This window comes from Jatropha curcas, chromosome 2, assembly GCF_041381405.1.
Source record: "Jatropha curcas cultivar XTBG-Jc1 chromosome 2, XTBG_Jcur_1.0, whole genome shotgun sequence".
NCBI classification, from domain to species: domain Eukaryota; kingdom Viridiplantae; phylum Streptophyta; class Magnoliopsida; order Malpighiales; family Euphorbiaceae; genus Jatropha; species Jatropha curcas.
The window spans coordinates 33,102,720-33,120,378 of record NC_143152.1 but is presented as its reverse complement, the minus strand read 5'-3'; the positions used below and the strand labels follow the sequence as shown (position 1 = coordinate 33,120,378).

The 17,659-nt window shown below is 33.7% G+C and overlaps 4 protein-coding genes across 6 annotated transcripts; 3 read left to right on the top strand and 1 right to left on the bottom strand.

Moving 5' to 3' along the window:
• The first annotated feature begins 1,014 nt into the window (after positions 1-1,014).
• On the top strand, positions 1,015-5,255 carry LOC105647389 (shaggy-related kinase 11). The gene is made up of 13 exons (XM_012233453.4): positions 1,015-1,224; positions 2,212-2,387; positions 2,492-2,584; positions 2,772-2,831; positions 2,924-3,196; positions 3,450-3,524; positions 3,782-3,838; positions 3,930-4,070; positions 4,161-4,211; positions 4,340-4,435; positions 4,517-4,600; positions 4,693-4,795; positions 4,889-5,255. Exons 2-13 carry the CDS (start codon positions 2,277-2,279, stop codon positions 4,969-4,971), a joined length of 1,227 nt encoding a protein of 408 aa, XP_012088843.1. The 5' UTR covers positions 1,015-1,224; positions 2,212-2,276; the 3' UTR covers positions 4,972-5,255.
• A 429-nt stretch (positions 5,256-5,684) lies between these two features.
• On the top strand, positions 5,685-11,334 carry LOC105647391 (C2H2 and C2HC zinc fingers superfamily protein). Of its 3 annotated transcripts, none has more exons than XM_020684654.3 (6): positions 5,685-5,896; positions 5,987-6,045; positions 6,168-6,252; positions 6,465-6,539; positions 6,831-6,940; positions 11,213-11,334. In XM_020684654.3, the coding sequence occupies exons 1-5, from the start codon at positions 5,761-5,763 to the stop codon at positions 6,938-6,940; spliced, it is 465 nt and encodes a 154-aa protein (XP_020540313.2). In that variant the 5' UTR covers positions 5,685-5,760; the 3' UTR covers positions 11,213-11,334. The 3 variants fall into 3 exon arrangements, with proteins under 3 accessions (XP_020540313.2, XP_089573977.1, XP_089573976.1); XM_089717851.1 differs by lacking the exon at positions 11,213-11,334 and adding an exon at positions 11,022-11,160; XM_089717850.1 differs by lacking the exon at positions 11,213-11,334 and having other exon boundaries at positions 6,831-7,062.
• On the top strand, positions 7,242-13,134 carry LOC149498672 (polygalacturonase At1g48100-like). Its single transcript, XM_012233455.4, has 6 exons — positions 7,242-11,388; positions 11,518-11,688; positions 11,818-11,856; positions 11,942-12,149; positions 12,232-12,313; positions 12,552-13,134. Exons 1-6 carry the CDS (start codon positions 10,969-10,971, stop codon positions 13,051-13,053), a joined length of 1,422 nt encoding a protein of 473 aa, XP_012088845.1. The 5' UTR covers positions 7,242-10,968; the 3' UTR covers positions 13,054-13,134.
• Positions 13,135-14,159: 1,025 nt separating this feature from the next.
• LOC105647392 (Peptidase C15, pyroglutamyl peptidase I-like protein) lies at positions 14,160-17,349 on the bottom strand. The gene is made up of 5 exons (XM_012233456.4): positions 17,191-17,349; positions 16,155-16,486; positions 15,934-16,038; positions 15,776-15,823; positions 14,160-14,672 (listed from the first exon to the last, which is right to left on the bottom strand). The coding sequence occupies exons 2-5, from the start codon at positions 16,419-16,421 to the stop codon at positions 14,433-14,435; spliced, it is 660 nt and encodes a 219-aa protein (XP_012088846.1). The 5' UTR covers positions 16,422-16,486; positions 17,191-17,349; the 3' UTR covers positions 14,160-14,432.
• Positions 17,350-17,659: the final 310 nt, after the last annotated feature.

The window sequence follows — 17,659 nt, the reverse complement described above, 5'->3', positions numbered from 1 at the left end:
GATTCAGACACCAAAATAATTTTTTTTACAAAAGTTGAACATCACATTTACCTCTTATTTAAACCCTTGAATCTATTTAAAGATGATTATTTTGAACAAATATAATGAAATAAAATAAGTATTTTTGAAAGAAAATGAAATGGGTTTTTTTTAGAATAATGTAAAATAAGTGATTATGTAAATGTAATTTTGTTATCTTTTTTGTCCTTGCACATATTTTTGGATGGATGGATGCTTTTTTTTTATACGGTTTCTATTTTCCAAAATTATTTTTTTACTATTTTTTTTTCAAACCACTGATATCTGAATCTTATTACGATAGATTGACTAAATCCGATTCGGACCAAATTTACTATTATTCAGCAAATTTACTACTATTTAACATCAAATGAAAAATAGTTTAAAGTAAAGATTGGACGGTCAAAGAAGAAACACTCAACTACTAGTGACGACTTTTTATTTTTTAATTAAAAATAAAAATTAATTATTTAATAAATTTTTGATTCAAAATTACAATCGCATCCTTACCATTTCACATTAATTCGTTCTTAAAGTTTAGTCACTTAAATTATTAAGTTATTTCATCAAAAAAAATATTATTTTTACTGTTACACAATGGAGTAAACATTAATTTGGATAGTAAATACAACGTATTATATATAAGTCGACTGAATAGTTGAAAATTATTTATTAACTAAAAAATAATATATTTTTTTTCACTGAATATGTAATTTTACCAAGTTCAGAAAAAGAATACGTAATTTTACCAAACAATGAAGATTAGCTGTGCTATTAATTTTAACAACTCTTATCCGGAAATTTTTACCCTTAATCATGAACCTCCTTGGAAATTTAAGGGCTAAATAGTTAATTGGCTATTAAAAAATAATTTCTCATTACCTAATTTTCTATCTTCCTCTGTTAAAAAAAATTACTTACCTTTATTTTAATACTCTTCTTTGACTGTCACCAGCGCATTATAGATAGCACACCACACAAAGAAATAAATAATAGAATAAAAAAATAAAAAAAAAAGGAAAAGAAGGAAAGAACATACAACAAAAAAACAAAAGAGAAAGCCGAAAGCTCTTCATACGCATAATAACCTACAAAAATGGATCTATCACCACCACTCTCTCTCTCTATTTTCTGATCCTCTTCTTCCTGCGAACGGCATCGTTTCGTTAGCTTCTTCTTCCTGCCCAGAATTTTCTGGTTCGATCGGTATGCTTTTTATCCTCTGACTCTCTGTTTTGACTGAAATTCGAGTTTTTTCATTTTTAGGTATTTTTCTCAAATAAATTGTGGGCTTTTTGGTTATTGCATTTCTGGGTTTGGATCGGTTTGTATCTGGTTGGATCTTGTTGTAGTTTTGATTTGGGCAAGTGACTTCGCTTTTTTTTTTTTTTTTTTTTTTTTCCGTTGTCTTGGCACTCCGGAGTCCGGACGCCTTTTCCCCGTTGACTACCGCCATTGTGTTTTGATTTTGCGAGTTCGTTGATCCTATGTGATCCGTGGATTTTTGGTTTCGATTGTTTATTTTTTCTTGTGCTTAGATTTCTGATTTTATTGGTTTTCTTGTTCTTTTTTTATTATTCTTGTTTTAACCTTTTCGTTAGGTACTGTGTGGCTTTGTGGCTTTATTGCGTAGTGTTGTTTGTGTTCTTGCCTTTCGTTTGAATATCACGTTCGTTAGTATTTATATATTTTTGGGTTTTGTGGTTAAGCCATTTATATGAATGAATTTGACACTAACAGCGCACCATAATTTTTCTTGTATGGAAAAAGGTTGTAATGGATTTTAAATTAATGTTGGCTTTTAGAGAATGAAAATGCATTTGTTATTTATCTCTTGATTTAGGCCAAAAGCCACCCAAAAATTTTTATTTGCTAAATCAGAATATTACAATAGGATATTCTCAAATGTGAGTATGTTTACTGGAAGAAGGCAGTAAATGATTCATGGTTTTGACCCTGAGATAGGAACTCCGGTTTTCTGACCACAGCATGTAGTTTTTGGCTTTACATTCAATTATCGATTCTGAAGAGATTGCAAATTTATGAACATGTGCTAGATATATATAGTAGTGATCTGGATCTAATTGCCTTTGGATGATTTCATTTATGTATAGAGTGAGCTCAGAAATATAGTGCGTGTTATGTAATTTAAAAATGTCATGCGAGTTTGCTAATTTTTTTTGATTCTTACAGGTAGATGTTTAGTTCTAAAGTGGTGCAAGAGTAAAAAGATCAGGACAGTTTTCTTTGTCCTACAGATGGCTTCTGTGGGTGTAGCACCTACTGGTTTAAGAGAAGCTAGTGGTCATAATGCTGGTGTGGATAAATTACCTGAGGAGATGAATGAAATGAAAATTAGGGATGACAAAGTATGGCTTCATGCGAATCTCTCTATTACTTTAGCTTCCATTTCTTGTTCTCTACTAGTTGTTGGCTATGGGCAACCGGCTAATAGGTTACATTATTTTGGTAGGAAATGGAAGCAACAGTGGTTGATGGCAATGGTACAGAGACAGGTCATATAATAGTTACAACAATCGGTGGTAGGAATGGCCAGCCAAAGCAGGTATAGTTGTTTCGTTTCACTTTAAATCTTTTGGCATATTGAGAGTCATTAAATCTCCCCTTTTTTTTTTTCCCAAGCACGATTGGATCAGAATGCTTCCTGAATGAGGTCTCTATTATTTTTGCCCTTTATTTTTTTTCATACGGCTTATTTATTCTAAAGCAATTTTGTCCATCTTCAATTTCAGACAATTAGCTACATGGCTGAGCGTGTTGTTGGGCATGGGTCATTTGGAGTTGTTTTCCAGGTATGAAGTTATGGTTCTTGGTTGAATGATGGAGTTTACAATTTGCAGTGTTTTTGAGGATTTTACTCATCTGTTTGGGATTTTCAATTTAGGCAAAATGCTTGGAGACTGGTGAAACTGTTGCTATAAAGAAAGTTCTTCAAGATAAGAGGTATAAGAACCGTGAGCTGCAAACCATGCGGCTTCTTGACCACCCAAATGTTGTCTCTTTAAAGCACTGCTTCTTTTCAACAACTGAAAAAGATGAGCTTTATCTTAATTTGGTTCTTGAGTATGTTCCTGAGACTGTGCACCGGGTGATTAAACACTACAACAAGTTGAATCAAAGGATGCCACTGATATATGTCAAACTTTATGCATACCAGGTGTGGAGCTGGGCACTTGAATTTATTATCACTATGGTTTTTTAATAGAAAATGAAAAAGTTTCAAATATTTTTTTATGTCTCAAGTCTTAATGTTGAAACTTTTAGTCTATTAGTTTGTCTTTATTTTCATCTTTGCCTCTGGATTGATTGAAGCTAATTTTCTCTTGGTGCTGGAAATGGTACTGTCTTGAAAGAATTGTTCAGAATAATTGACATTAGCTAGATATTGACAAATTCTTGATGCTTTGCAGATCTTCAGGGCATTGTCATATATCCATCGTGCAATTGGAGTGTGTCATCGGGACATCAAACCTCAAAATCTTTTGGTATGCTTACTTAGTGATTTATTAACTTTGGGCGACTATGTATGTATAATCATACTGAATCCTCTGCTACTTTTCACCATGAACTAAAACCTATTTCTTATGCTTCAGTTACAAATCTCCTTTTCAATAATCTTAATAAATAATGACTATAATGTACTTGGACTTGGATGGACAATGCGTTTTGCCCACATGCTTTTCTATTTGCTGTCATTCAATAACTTTTTCGAGTTCGCTAATTTTTTTTTTTCTTGGTGTAGGTAAATCCACATACTCACCAGGTTAAACTCTGTGATTTTGGGAGTGCAAAAGTCTTGGTATGCTTGTTTTTTCTTTGTTATTTCCTACTGTTGGGTGTTATTCATTTTGCCAACTTAGATTGAGATGTTTGATAATTTCTTTTGACAGGTAAAAGGAGAGCCAAATATATCTTATATCTGCTCTAGATATTATAGAGCACCGGAGCTAATATTCGGGGCAACTGAATACACAACAGCTATTGACATCTGGTCTGCTGGCTGCGTTCTTGCTGAACTACTGCTTGGACAGGTGGGAAATTGTTTGTATACAAGATTTTATTGCATTGCTGGCTAGCTATCTAATCTCACTAAAGGTTACAAAATGTATCTATTCTTTCAGCCTTTATTTCCTGGGGAAAGTGGAGTTGACCAGCTTGTTGAGATCATCAAGGTATCTCTCTTCTAGACTTGGGTAACATGTACATTGATTTTGGGAGTTAATTTTTTTTTTTTTTATTAATTTTGGAGTTAAAATTTTTTTATTGGTTTCTTCTTCTTCTAACATGAATTTTTTTGCAGGTTTTGGGGACTCCAACAAGGGAGGAAATTAAATGCATGAACCCAAACTATACAGAGTACAAATTTCCTCAGATTAAAGCTCACCCATGGCACAAGGTATTTGAAGGTAGATGGTTTGTGCTTTGTGTTAAAACAATTATATTATTTCTTAAATTCTGTTTGTCTTGTTATTTCTAGATATTCCACAAGCGTATGCCTCCAGAAGCTGTTGATCTCGTTTCAAGACTACTGCAATACTCTCCTAACCTAAGATGCTCTGCTGTGAGTAATTTCTTTTCTTCTAGATCTGTGTTTTCAGTATACAACTTCTAAGGATATATTCATGAATGTGTGTTGGTTTTTCTTTATGTCAGCTGGATGCCTTGACTCATCCCTTTTTTGATGAGTTGCGTGACCCAAACACACGCCTGCCAAATGGACGTTTCCTTCCACCATTGTTCAACTTTAAATCTCATGGTAGGATGTTTTTAACAAACTAGTCTCTTTGTATCAAGGTTAATACTGTCTTCAAACCGCTTGTTAATGACATTGCGCCTACTGTTCATGTAGAATTGAAGGGCGTAGCAGCTGAGACTTTGGCTAAATTGATACCAGAGCATGCTAGAAAGCAATGTCCTTTTCTTGGCTTATGATTCAAAATGAAATGTAGGGCAAATGTTTGTCTGCAATGCCTTGACATGGAAGCTATGGTGTTTGTCCCCTCTATCTATGCTATGTGGTTCGCTTTCTGTTTCCGTGATTTTGTTGTATCACCTTGTTATTATGTAAAAGCAGATTTAGAGACATGGTTTTTGATGTTTGTCCAAGCCTCCATGGGTGGTCTGATTACTCTATTCCTGTATCACAACATGTTGTAACATTATAGCAGACGAAGATCAAATATCCTATTTCTAGAAGACATGTATTTTATGTTTAATTGCTCATTGTGATTATTAATTATTATTATTATTATTATAATGTTGGGGGTTCAGCTGTTATTTTAATTGAAGGCTGATCCTCAGTAAGTCAGTGTCCCTATACCTTGGCGTCTGTGAGTGATTGAAAATGGACATGCCATCAATTTTAGCCTTGGCTGAACAAGAATTTTAACTTTGCTAATTTCTTGTAATTTTTAAAACTAATGATGCTATATTTGCTCCTTAAATCTATTCAAAATTTTTGCTGGTTAATATTCGTGAGAGACAGATAATAAGAAAAGATGGTAAATTTTTAAGTTCTAACAAGCTCAATTTTAGGAAAATTATTATTAGCATTAGTATTTTTTCTAATAACATTTTGGACTTTTACTTCTAATTCACGAATTACATTTTTGTCCCTCAAAACGAAAGGGTGGGAAAGAAAAAACAGGGCGAGCCGCGGAATCAAGTAGTCGAGTACCGCTCTTTTCCTTTGCAGTGCAGAGAGAGAGAGAGAAGCGGAAAATGCCGTTGGGAAAATATTACTGTGATTACTGCGAAAAGGAATTTCAAGATACTGCAATTGCCCGTAAACGCCATCTTCAGAGCGCCTCGCACGTCCGCGCCAAATCCCTTTGGTACGCCTCTCTTAGATCCGGAGGTACTTGTATATCCATCCTTCTATATCTGTGTCCGCTATTGATAGCAATGTGCTAATTAACGTTTTTCTTTGATTGATATTGAGCTGCAGACCCCAGTCAAACTTATGCTGATGGTGCCAAGGGGATCTGCAATCGATTCGTCAAAACGGTATTTTTTCTTTTTTGAAATAATTTTATCGGTTCGATTATTTTTTCTGCGTTCTGCTATGATGGATTTTTGGTTTCTTTTATCTGTTATCGGTTTGTGCATTTCTTTGTTGTGCTTTGAAGGGATTTTGTCCTTATGGGGATTCTTGCAAGTACCTGCATCCAAACAACAGCAACAACTTGCAAAATAATGTTGGTACTTCTCAAGGTAAATTGTTTTTGTCTGATTCCTGAATCATTAATGTGTCATGTAGCCTATGATAGTTTGAACTTTAACTTTTTGGTGGAAATTTTTTGGGGGTTATGGGGTTACTATTTTTATCTCATGTAGCCTAGGATAGTTTGAACTTTTAACTTTTAGGTGGAAATTTTTGGGGGTTATGGGGTTACTATTTTTATCTAATGGATTTTGCTGTTCAGCTGCTGGCCTTATGGATAATGTTCAGTCACCGTTTATTCCGGGAAGTCAATTAGTTGGAGGAAGCTCTTTGCCAGGTAAACTCAACATGGCTTATTGCCGAGTTTGGGGGAATGTTAATTGATGATTTCTGCTATTGCATCTTTTTTTTCCCCTTCCATGTTCAAGGTTTATCTGTTTTGAATGCCATTAGTATGGCGTAGACATGCATTTTTGTATGGTAGTAGATGTTGTCCTATGAATGCTATGAACCTGGGTAACATATTCATGTTAGAAGATAGTTTTCATTATATTTATTTAATGTTTTCATCTTCATTTTATCTCTTATTAATTTTGCCACTTGGTTTTGTTCTCACCTTGATTCGCAGGTGAAATGTTGAGAGATAGCATGGGAATGCCATGGGGCAATCTGCCTCCATCACTAAAGCCTCCTCCAGAGGGCGGGTATCTGCCTCTTCCCTTCGTGGATTGGGGTTAGGTCCGTTATATCACATTTTTATTATCTTTTATACTAATAACTAATCACTTTGTTTTCTCACAATTAACTTATTGTTTTAATACGTGGGTCATCATATACAAACTAACTTATATTTTCTCTTTTGTCTGTGTTGTCAAATGGCAATGCAATTTTGTTTGTCACTATGGTGTCATCAGTTACCTGTTTTGTTCATATAATACTAACACATAGTAGTTAGTTGTGTTTGGTTCCACTTGTGCTTGGATGTGCATCTTTTCTAATCAGATAATATCGGAAATCAAAGTTGTATCGGTTCTATCGAAAATGAAACAAAATAGGTTCATCCGGTCCCTTATCATTAAACTAACCTGACAGTGGAATAGCTTAAGCAGAGTGAAAAGTTTTTCCATGAGATTGGAAATCAAAAGAAGCAACTGTTCATGAATTGTGAAGTTTTTGTACAGCTTGGTTAGATGAATTTGACATTGAAAAAGAATTTAGATTAAGAATTTTAGGTTTTCCCCCCATGACTTTGATAGCTTCTTTTTTTCAACTTATGGTTGCATCTTCACTCAATATTTCCCTTGAGACACTCTAATCTACCTAGCCTTGCAAGGTTCATCACCATCATCACAATTAGGTTTTTCATTTGTAATAGTTACCCCCTAAATTAAAGAAAAAGATTACACACAAGATAGTAAGCTATGAATATAACAGTCAAAGTTACTAGAGGTAATCTTTTACCTACCATAAAATTAAAGGAATAATCTCTATTAAGTAATTACTTACCTGTTGCGGAATAGGTGGTGTAATTTTTGCCATGTCACATACATAATTAACAAAACCGTCTTTTAGCAAATAATCCATGTCTAGAAGCTCCTCGTTCATCTTTTCTGCCTCTTCTTTATTTATATCTTCTCTACCAAAAGCCTCCGCAGCCTCTTCTTTCAATCCATGCCTCTTCATACTCGCATACATTCTTAGTGCAACATTCCTAGCCGTCTCTGGCGATGCATTCTCTATCTTATGTCAAATTTCCAGCGACACCCGCCTGAGAATATAGGCGTTTTATTAGTAGATCTAGTACTACTTGTGGGTGCTATGTTGCCTTGAGACAATGTTACAACACCATCACTTATCACAGAATTAGCATCTTCACTACAAATTGAAGAAGATTTTCTTGATGAAGATTCACTTATTAGTTCAACTTCAATATCTTCTTTAACTAACCACATGAAGTTTGGAGAAGAATTTGAAGAAATATTTGCCATTTATGGATCTTTAACAAAAAATTTTGACATGTAATTATGTATGAAGGACATATATAGTGTGAATGGTAAACTGAGTTTTATGAAACTATGGTCTGGTCAGCTATTTTATGAAAAAATTGACTAAATAAAATGTTTTTTTCCCCTAAATTTATTTTCTCTGACTTGTAATTTTATATGTTTTGCTATTTCTGTGCCTTAGTCAAACTATTCAAAGCGGCAATGCTTTTACTGGTGCAAAAGTTACATTCATCTTTATTAATGGAAATGGGAAAATTATGATAGTAAAAAATTATTGCATGCACCAAAGAAACACTTTCTTCTAAAATTAATTTGAAGTTTTTAGGTTTAGAACTTTGGATATGCATAGCTCAAACTAATTAATATATTAGCCAAATCAGGTTAGATAACATCTACCTTATCTAGGATTTTAGATTTTGGGATTGAAAAGGACCTCTCTCTCTCTCTCTCTATTTTTCTTAAGGAATCTAATTAGCTGCATAATCCTGATAAAAATCAGTTGGGTGATTTTGTCTTTTGTGAAATCTATATACAAGCATAAGTATAATTCTAGATTTGCATAGTTACTGTATTTCCTTTTCTTGCGTGTAATAAAATCAACCCTTGACTTTAGTTAAAAGAAGAGTGTTTCCGGCAAAATTAGCTATTTGCTTTTAAAGATAGTAATATTTCATAATTGGCTCTCTCAACCTTTAAACACTAATATAAATGCTATGTTATTAAACACTATAGTTAACAAAAAGTTACATGAAAAGTTGTTGCTGAATACTATAAGGTTAAAGGCAATTTTAATGGAAGTCATGAATATACTTTGTTTCTATATGTTTTGTAAATTTAAATCAAATAATAATATTGATAGAATACAAATATTTATCAGGGATCAAATTGTCATTTTTATATAAATCTCCAATAATTATATAGACTAAATTGATATTTGGCATGGACTCCTAAATAGAAACATATATATTTTCCTAAAAGAATATTGAGTTAGGACCTAAGAAAGAAGTATATATATACAACCTTATTTCTCAAAAGAATGGGGTTTTTTAAGAGATAAAACCCAATGGGGTTTTTTAAGAGATAAAACCCTAAACACAACTAACTTTCCTTTATAAATAGTCTTTCTCATTTTAGAGGCTATCAAACATAATATATTTGAAAAATATATTTGTTTGTTTTAATATCAAAAGTAAATTACAATTTAAAGCTGAAAATATATTATTATTATTATTATTATTATAATTATTATTATTATTCTAAGCTCAAAAGGATGACAACCTTCTAGAGTGTTTCACTTAAGTTAATGGAAGTAAATTTCACTTGATGCTTTGTTAGGAGCCCAATAATTAATTAATGTCTAATCATGTTTAGCCGCCCAACACATTTTGGCCAGAACATTATCCATCTTTCATGGCCAGACCACTCCACCTCCACTTTTCAATATGCAGATAATACCCTCTATTTTTATGCACACACACATATAATTTTTATATGGTTTGTACAAATTCTGAAACCTTAATTGGGTAGAAATGTTAAAAATCAACTCACTTCGTCAACACAAAAGGCAAAGCAAAGTGGACATGCCGTGAATGGAGGTGTGAACAAAAGAAGCTAAAAAAATGATAACACCAACTCAAATAAAAGCCATTGGACAGTCACTTGAGTTTCTGCAAAGTTTAATGATTACTTTCTATTAACTCAGCTATAATAATAATAATACTAATAAAGAGAAAAAGAAAAAATTGAATGCATACAAGAAGCTGTATCTAGTGGAATATCCATGCCTCAATGCAAAAAGAAAACCAATTATGAAAAATCAATATCAATGTGACATTCTTGAATTAAATCTCAAGATTTATTTATATTATAGATAGATAGGCATTGGAATTATTTTGACCTTCTCTTTTATTTGGGTTAATTTCAATTATGACATTGAATTTATCATTGATTTTATTGCAATGAGGTCATTATTACTAGATTTTCTGTAATGTTTTTCCCAATAATCGAATATGTGCTCTTACACCTATGGAAATTGAGGTTGCCTATTTAACACCTTGTTGGTTTTAAACGAATTGTTTTAATACATACGCTACAAGAAACCAAAAAAAAAAAAAAACTAAAATAAAATAAGAAAAATTCAAATTAAGCGTCTTTATTAGTTGAACTCACTACCCACTAACATCCTCTTATTCCCTTACCTCACTCAAAAATAAATTAAAACTCCTTTTATTCATGAACATGCTCGTTCTCCACTCTCCAAATGGAACCGGTCGGTTTGATGCCTTTATTAAAATATATGCTCTCAAAAGCAGCTTCCACTAGTAACTGTTAGTATAAAAAGTAACTTCAACATGTAAATGATATTGTAGTATTTTTCATATTTCCTTCTCTCCAACTTGAGACCCTCCCTGTTGCTTGCTTGCAACTTGTTTTAGTGCTTCTAGCGGTCACATACCCTCAAAGTCTTATATACTGATTTTTCAAACTTCCTTGAACGTGGGTGCCTTGCTTCTCTTTATCTCTATAACCACTACTAATCTTGAATATGAAAACCTACAAAATATGCCAAAACCTATAGATATCAAAGTTGACTACTCTATGTTAGCTTAGTCTAGTAGTAAGTACGCATATGATTTGACAAAAAATCCGATTCGAATTTCCGCCCATAGTACATAGTGTCATAGTTGAAACCTTTTTTCCTCTATAAATACCTTAGTATTTTACCTTCATTTTTACATTACCCCATCAACTTGAAAGCTGATGTTAACCATGACATTACCTCTAATTTTCCTTTTAACATCTTTATTCCTCAGTTCCATTGAGGGAAGATTTTATGCATTTACAAGACAAGAAAATTTGCATACAGTCTCTAAAATTTGGCTACCACCTTCTGCTGCCCCTGCTTTTGCTCCTCTGCCTGCGAGTCCATACATTTCGAGTGTCCCTAGTCCTGCACCTGCACCTGCACCTGCTCCTAGTTTTACTAGAAAAATTTTCAATGTAGTATCATTTGGTGCTGTCGGCAATGGTGAATCAGATGATACACAAGCCTTTAAGATGGCTTGGGATGCTGCCTGCAGCCAGACAGCGTTTTCGGTTCTTCTTGCTCCTGCTGGTTATAGTTTCTTGATATTTCCTACTATCTTTGCTGGACCTTGTAAAGGGGGCCTTGTGTTTCAGGTAAAAAAGACTATAACTGAACTCCGAGTATCTTTTTTCTTTTTTTAGTTAATTTTGTTCCGACCCTGTTGGAAATGATTCCAATGACATTGAAACTAAATTTTGCTATTTTGCTGCAATAATGACAAGATTGATGGAACTATAATCCCACCTGATGGCCCTGAATCATGGCCAAAAAATGCAAGTAAAAGAAATTGGTTGATCTTCTACAAAATCAATGAAATGTTAATGCAAGGAGGAGGTGTCATAGATGGGAAAGGAGAGAAATGGTGGAAGCTTCCTTGCAAGCCTCATAACAAAGTAAGCCATTTTAGACAATAATTCTGCATTTGGAAATATAAAATCTACACTGATATAAAAATTGAAAGTATTTGAGGAAAAACGCCATTTTACACTGATGCTAAACTAACATATTATGCTATAAAACAGGGGAGTAATGCACATCCTGGTCCTTGTGATAGCCCAGTTGTAAGTATAACATTAATATTGTTTCTTTTGTTTCAAAAGTTTATGTCTTTCTAGTAAAATTTTCATATTTCACTTTATAATGCAGGCCATAAGATTTTTCATGAGCTCAAATTTGACAGTGCAAGGACTTAAAATGAAGAACAGTCCACAGTTCCATTTCCGGTTCGATAACTGCCAGAACATTCATGTAGAAATGCTTAACATTAAAGCACCAGCTTTAAGTCCTAACACAGATGGAATTCACATAGAGAACACTAACAATGTTCATATATATAACTCAGTAGTATCCAACGGTAATTCTAATGGCTTATCCTCATAAACAGAACAAAAGTTCACCTTATATTTCTTCTCTAAATTTCAATTTTATGTTCTCAGGAGACGATTGCATCTCAATTGGAGCTGGTTGCCATAATGTTGATATAAAGAACATAACATGTGGTCCAAGTCATGGAATAAGGTAATTTCAGTTGTTCATACTAACTTCCCTATAAAAAAGTTCTGCACAAAAGTTTGGCAGTTCTAGCTAGAAAAAACCCTATTCTTCAAAATTTCAACTTGTTAGCTGCACCTATGGTGGACCAGAACTTTTAATGCTCAATTCTTTGTTAGCATCTCTCTCTCTTTTTCTCCAATATATGTAACTTTTGCAAAAGAAAAATGCAGATTTCAAGCCTTTTAAGTTGATTTTGTGACAGCATTGGCAGTCTCGGGATTCGCAACTCGCGAGCTTGTGTTTCGAACATAACAGTGACAGATTCAGTTATTAAGCATTCTGATAATGGTGTTAGGATCAAAACATGGCAAGGAGGTTATGGTTCTGTATCTAAAGTCACATTCAACAATATTCATATGGACACGGTCCGGAATCCTATTATTATAGATCAATACTACTGCCAAACCAAGAACTGTACTAATCAAACAAGTGCAGTTTACATTTCTGATATTTTGTACTCAAACATTAAGGGTACATATGATGTTAGAAGTCCAGCTTTTCATTTGGCTTGCAGTGATTCAGTTCCTTGCTCTGATCTTATATTGTCTGACATAGAGTTGCTTCCTGCTAAAGGAGAATTTATGGCTAACCCTTTTTGCTGGAATGCTTTTGGGGCTGTACAGACACTTACTATCCCACCAGTTTCTTGTTTGCAGGAAGGCATCCCGCAGTTTCTAACTCAGGACATTATTGATCAGTGTTGAGTAATTTGGGTTAAACCGATATGTAAATTAGATTATGCATCATTATAAAAAGTTTCAATATGAGAAGTTCAGAATTTCAAATTTGAACTGTCAGATTATTCTTAATAGAAGGTTAAATGAAGCTTTTTGACCTTCAATGATGGTTACTTCAACTCGTTCGGTAAAATCAAATAGTTGCTAGGATCTTAAACAACTATTAATTTCAAAAACTCCATATAACCTTGATGAAAACCACCATTGAAAAGGAGAATAAAGCAAAGGAATGAAGTTTCAAATTTTACTCACTAAATTACGCATGCAATACGATAAACAGTTAACCTCCGCTCCCAGCCACCTACCCCGGTGATAAGAAACATCTCGTATTTGTGGGCTTTGAAGAGAGTTGATGTACGTAGCCTTGCTCTTGCTTTTGCAGAGAGGGAATGCACCTTTATGGGCTATAATGGGACCATAAAAGGCATACTTAACCCTCTGTAAAGGCTTCGACATAAACACATAAATATATACAAGTCTCCGATTCATAGACACCCAATGGCATTTCCCTCGCAAAGGGGTATGAGTAGTGGTTTATTAAGATAGAATGTGAAAGTTGAGGAAGCTTTGACAATGTGAAAATGACTTTGGTGATAAGGCATGGAACTTAAAACACTCAAAAGTACGAGGGACAAGCTTCAAGTGGGTGACTAGATGTTGTCTTTGAGAAGAGAACCAAAAACAATGTATAGAGAACAAAGAAAACCTAAACCATGTAGGGGTCATAAGTAGCCGATGGCAGGGTTAGTGGCTTAGTGCATAAGCTTGTCCCGGAGTAGCTCTCTGCCAATAATTCTTGTTTAGGTTCTTACTGAAACGACTAGTTATACAGTAGTTTTTATCGTATTTTCATTTCTATTTCGACAGAGGACATGGTATAAATATTCACTGAAATGAATTTTATACCTTCTTTTCCTCTTAAGAATTTATAACGTACCAAAAACGAAAATAATACCCAAGGAAATCCATAATGCATGCAATATTCAGTCGAATTGCATATCGAAATCTAGCAATAAAAGACATTCAAAATTTTGCAAACTGAGGAACGCATAGAAAGAAGCAATAAATACATATGCTCTAAAGAAACTGATATCTTATTCATTATTAACACAAGATTTCAAGAAACCTTTTAATGAGTGGCCAAAATCTTTTGATAATGGCAAGAGAAGTCCAGACTCCAGAAGTTGCAATATCCACCACAAGCACATTTTTCTTTCATTCAAATACACTCATCTGTTATTAAGCAATTCAGTACAGGCATCCATCCACTTTCACAAGCATGGTCAATCGCAATACAAGCTTATAAGATCCTAGACATAAACATGTAAATGGATGCCGATAGATCACTAATATAAAGAAGCAAGTACCTCCAACAAGGAAGCTGCAAATTGCATTTGGGTTTCTTCATCAATGGTTAAGAAGAGAGGAACATGCACGAAGAGGGACTTGATTCCATTTTGCTCTGCAAAGCGAAGGGAGTGGTAATACACATAATTGCAGACAAACCGGCCAGCATCGTCGGAGGCCATAACTTCATAACCTTTCTTTGCCAAAGCCTTAGTAATCTCCTCAACGGGAAGAGTTGTCTGTATGCAGTGAAAATATTAAATACTTGTAACATAATTAAACAGAGGTGAGGATAGAGTCACATACGAAATTTGTACCCCGATAAAGAGTAACCATTGCCGTGCAACAGCACGATCCAGTTGAGGCTACTTCTAATTTAACTAACAATACTGGTGATATATATTTTATTTTCTAAATTTTCTCAAAATAGACAGATGTCTTTTCATGGAACTTTAAAATTTTGAGAATCTCTAAATGATAGTGCAGAAAAAGTTGATGCTGAAAGTAATATTTTAAACCACTCTGAACGATGCATGCAAAAAGAATCTCGTTTACATTTCAAGGCACATAAAGCTTGTGACTTCAGTTCTAAGTTAACTTAAGGTCAGAATAAAGAGGAAGAAGAGATGCCACAGTAGAGGATCATATAATAAAACAGATACTGATTTCAGTAGTTACTAGCTCTTCCAACTAATCCAATTGCAATGTTTGATGCAGAGAGGCAACAAATAGAGGCAATCTTGGGATGTATTTATATCACATCAGCCATTCAGTCCAAATCGGTATGACATGAAAGTTTTCAATTCATTTCCTTCCATTTGCATGTTAAGAAGGTTAAAATTGTGATGGTAACTCCTCGAACCTACTACGGAGACACAAAACATAAAAACAACCATTAACGAAACAAAGTGCACTATAAATGAAACAACTCATTGACAGCAAAGCGAGGGTGCGTTTTATTGAACTGCATGGTATCTAGTTTTTAGCTTTTGAGCTGAAAACAATACATCATTCCAAGTTAATATTGCAGGTAGATTCCCTCGTACTGTCGAATACTCACTCGGTACCCTCATTCTACTCAGTATGTTACCAATTAATTGTAAAATAGTGACAGGAGAAGTTGCCGTGCATTATTAGTAACTTCGGTTCCATAGATAAGAAAGGAAACACTGGAAAAGGAAGTAGCCTCAAATATATAGATAAAGCCTAAGAAATGGAAAAAACCTTCCTATGTCATAACAAAAAGTCCATAGGAAATCATGATCATAATTGATTGATTTCTGTTTATCCGAAACATATGATCTACTTTCCAGCAATAAAGGATATCATAAAATCCATTTACCTCTCGTACTCGTGAAATTCCACCATCTGACGGAATAATAGGTACTTTCTGCATAAAATGATATAAATCCAATGAAATGGAATCCTCATTAGGAAAATGGAGAAAATAAACTTAGGACATCATAGTAATAAAAAAAAGACCTCAGAGATATGTCTAACCTGTGGTTTCCATCCCATCTCATCAGGACACCGAAAAGTAGCTTCGTTGACAGCTTGATGCTCGATGGCAAATCTTGTTGCCCCACTATTAACCCCAAAATGTAGCTAAAGGGAAATATGGCAAAATGTAATCAATCAATAATCAAAGCTAAGTAATTCAGAAAGAATCATCACAAAAGGCGAATGGGACTAAGTAATTATGAGACACATGATCAACTAACCCAAATAATTCTCCCAGAACTTGCAGATTCAGTATCTTTAGTGTTTATGGCAGTTTGCAACGTCTGGTAAAGGGGAATAATTGCTCCTTGTCCTGCAGTTTCAAGAACGCTACAACTCCCCAGTATCACACCTTTTGGTAAACCCTTCTTCTTCATGTACTCACTAAGATTACTGACAATGGTCTCAGTTGGATTCTCTGAAACTCCATGAAATTTCTTAAATCCTGTCACATGTATTGTTACGGCCGGAGGCCCTTCTGACCCCATTATTACTTGACTGTTTAAACTTAAATTTTACTACAGCATAAAATCTGAAACCAAAATCCAAGGACCTGCATGAACAAAAGATAAAATTAAGTTCATATAAGAACTCCAGTTAATGTTATTCGTTATTCTTAAACGAATTGCCATGTTCTTTCCTTCTTGAATAAACCATTTACTGTTTGATAGTGATTAAGCTCTAACTAAACAACCAGTTAGATTAAAAAAATACAAAAGACTGAACCCAGGAAAATTCTATTACACATGACATAAACATTTTTAACGTAGAGAAACTTTGCACAGAGATTAGAAAATGTAATTCAAGAAAATTAACAGGCAATTACCAAGTGATAGAAACAATAGCCTCAAATTGAAGATAGAACACAATAAACTGACAACGTCTCTGTAGGAAACAAAGCTATATAGGAAAATTGAAAATCTTCTGATAATAACCCTTTTCCTAAAACAGTAAAACCATGTAAAGATTATACAAATCCCTTAATCCAATCCAAAATCAAAGAAACACGGGGCTATAATAGATTATTACACCATAAAACGCCACACGACATAACAGAAACAAACAAAACAACCCCAAAAAGAAATGAATCGGTATTAATCCACCTGACCCCAAAATTAAAGCTAAAAACCAAAATAGAATATCACTGATCAAATACCCAGCTGATCAATCTGCCTTAAAATCAACAAAAGATAGGAAATTTAAGCATGCGTTTTTAAATTCAGAAAGAAAAGATAAGAGCTTTTGAAAATTTCTCACCTGTAATCTTCTAAAAAGGGGAAAAATTAAAAAAAAAAAAAAAAAAGAAAAAAGAAGAAGAGAGAAAAAGAAATGACTCAACCACCAGTCTTATCTATAGAAAGTGGATTTAACTCTTTAATGAACTAGTAAAGATTCCAATCAGATTAGGAGAAAGATACAGAGATGGGTAATAATGAAAGACAAAAAAAAAAAAATATATATATATATATATATATATATATATATATATATATAATATTATTTTAGAAAATGTGGCCTTGCTCTGTATGGGTCACTTTCAAAGAACAAAAAAATAAATAAATCCAATTGTAATCCTTTCTTCTCTGTACCTAAACTGGTACATTATTTCCATATTTTAATATATGCGTAGTGTCTGTATCAATCTGTTGGTTAGGGGAGGATAAGCTTGTGATTACAACCTCAATTATCAGTGCATTACCAATCAATTAAACTTAAATAATTTGCA

Coding starts and splice junctions, on each gene's coding strand:
- LOC105647389 (XM_012233453.4), top strand. CDS start 2,277: ATGGCTTCTGTGGGTGTAGCACCTACTGGTTTAAGAGAAGCTAGTGGT. Junction 2,388..2,491: donor TGAAAATTAGGGATGACAAA/GTATGGCTTCAT, acceptor TTATTTTGGTAG/GAAATGGAAGCAACAGTGGT. Junction 4,071..4,160: donor CTGAACTACTGCTTGGACAG/GTGGGAAATTGT, acceptor CTATTCTTTCAG/CCTTTATTTCCTGGGGAAAG.
- LOC105647391 (XM_020684654.3), top strand. CDS start 5,761: ATGCCGTTGGGAAAATATTACTGTGATTACTGCGAAAAGGAATTTCAA. Junction 5,897..5,986: donor CGCCTCTCTTAGATCCGGAG/GTACTTGTATAT, acceptor ATTGAGCTGCAG/ACCCCAGTCAAACTTATGCT. Junction 6,253..6,464: donor TAATGTTGGTACTTCTCAAG/GTAAATTGTTTT, acceptor TTTGCTGTTCAG/CTGCTGGCCTTATGGATAAT.
- LOC149498672 (XM_012233455.4), top strand. CDS start 10,969: ATGTTAACCATGACATTACCTCTAATTTTCCTTTTAACATCTTTATTC. Junction 11,389..11,517: donor AAGGGGGCCTTGTGTTTCAG/GTAAAAAAGACT, acceptor AATAATGACAAG/ATTGATGGAACTATAATCCC. Junction 12,150..12,231: donor TAACTCAGTAGTATCCAACG/GTAATTCTAATG, acceptor TTATGTTCTCAG/GAGACGATTGCATCTCAATT.
- LOC105647392 (XM_012233456.4), bottom strand. CDS start 16,421: ATGGGGTCAGAAGGGCCTCCGGCCGTAACAATACATGTGACAGGATTT. Junction 15,824..15,933: donor AGATGGGATGGAAACCACAG/GTTAGACATATC, acceptor CATTTTATGCAG/AAAGTACCTATTATTCCGTC. Junction 14,673..15,775: donor GAATTTCACGAGTACGAGAG/GTAAATGGATTT, acceptor CACTGCATACAG/ACAACTCTTCCCGTTGAGGA.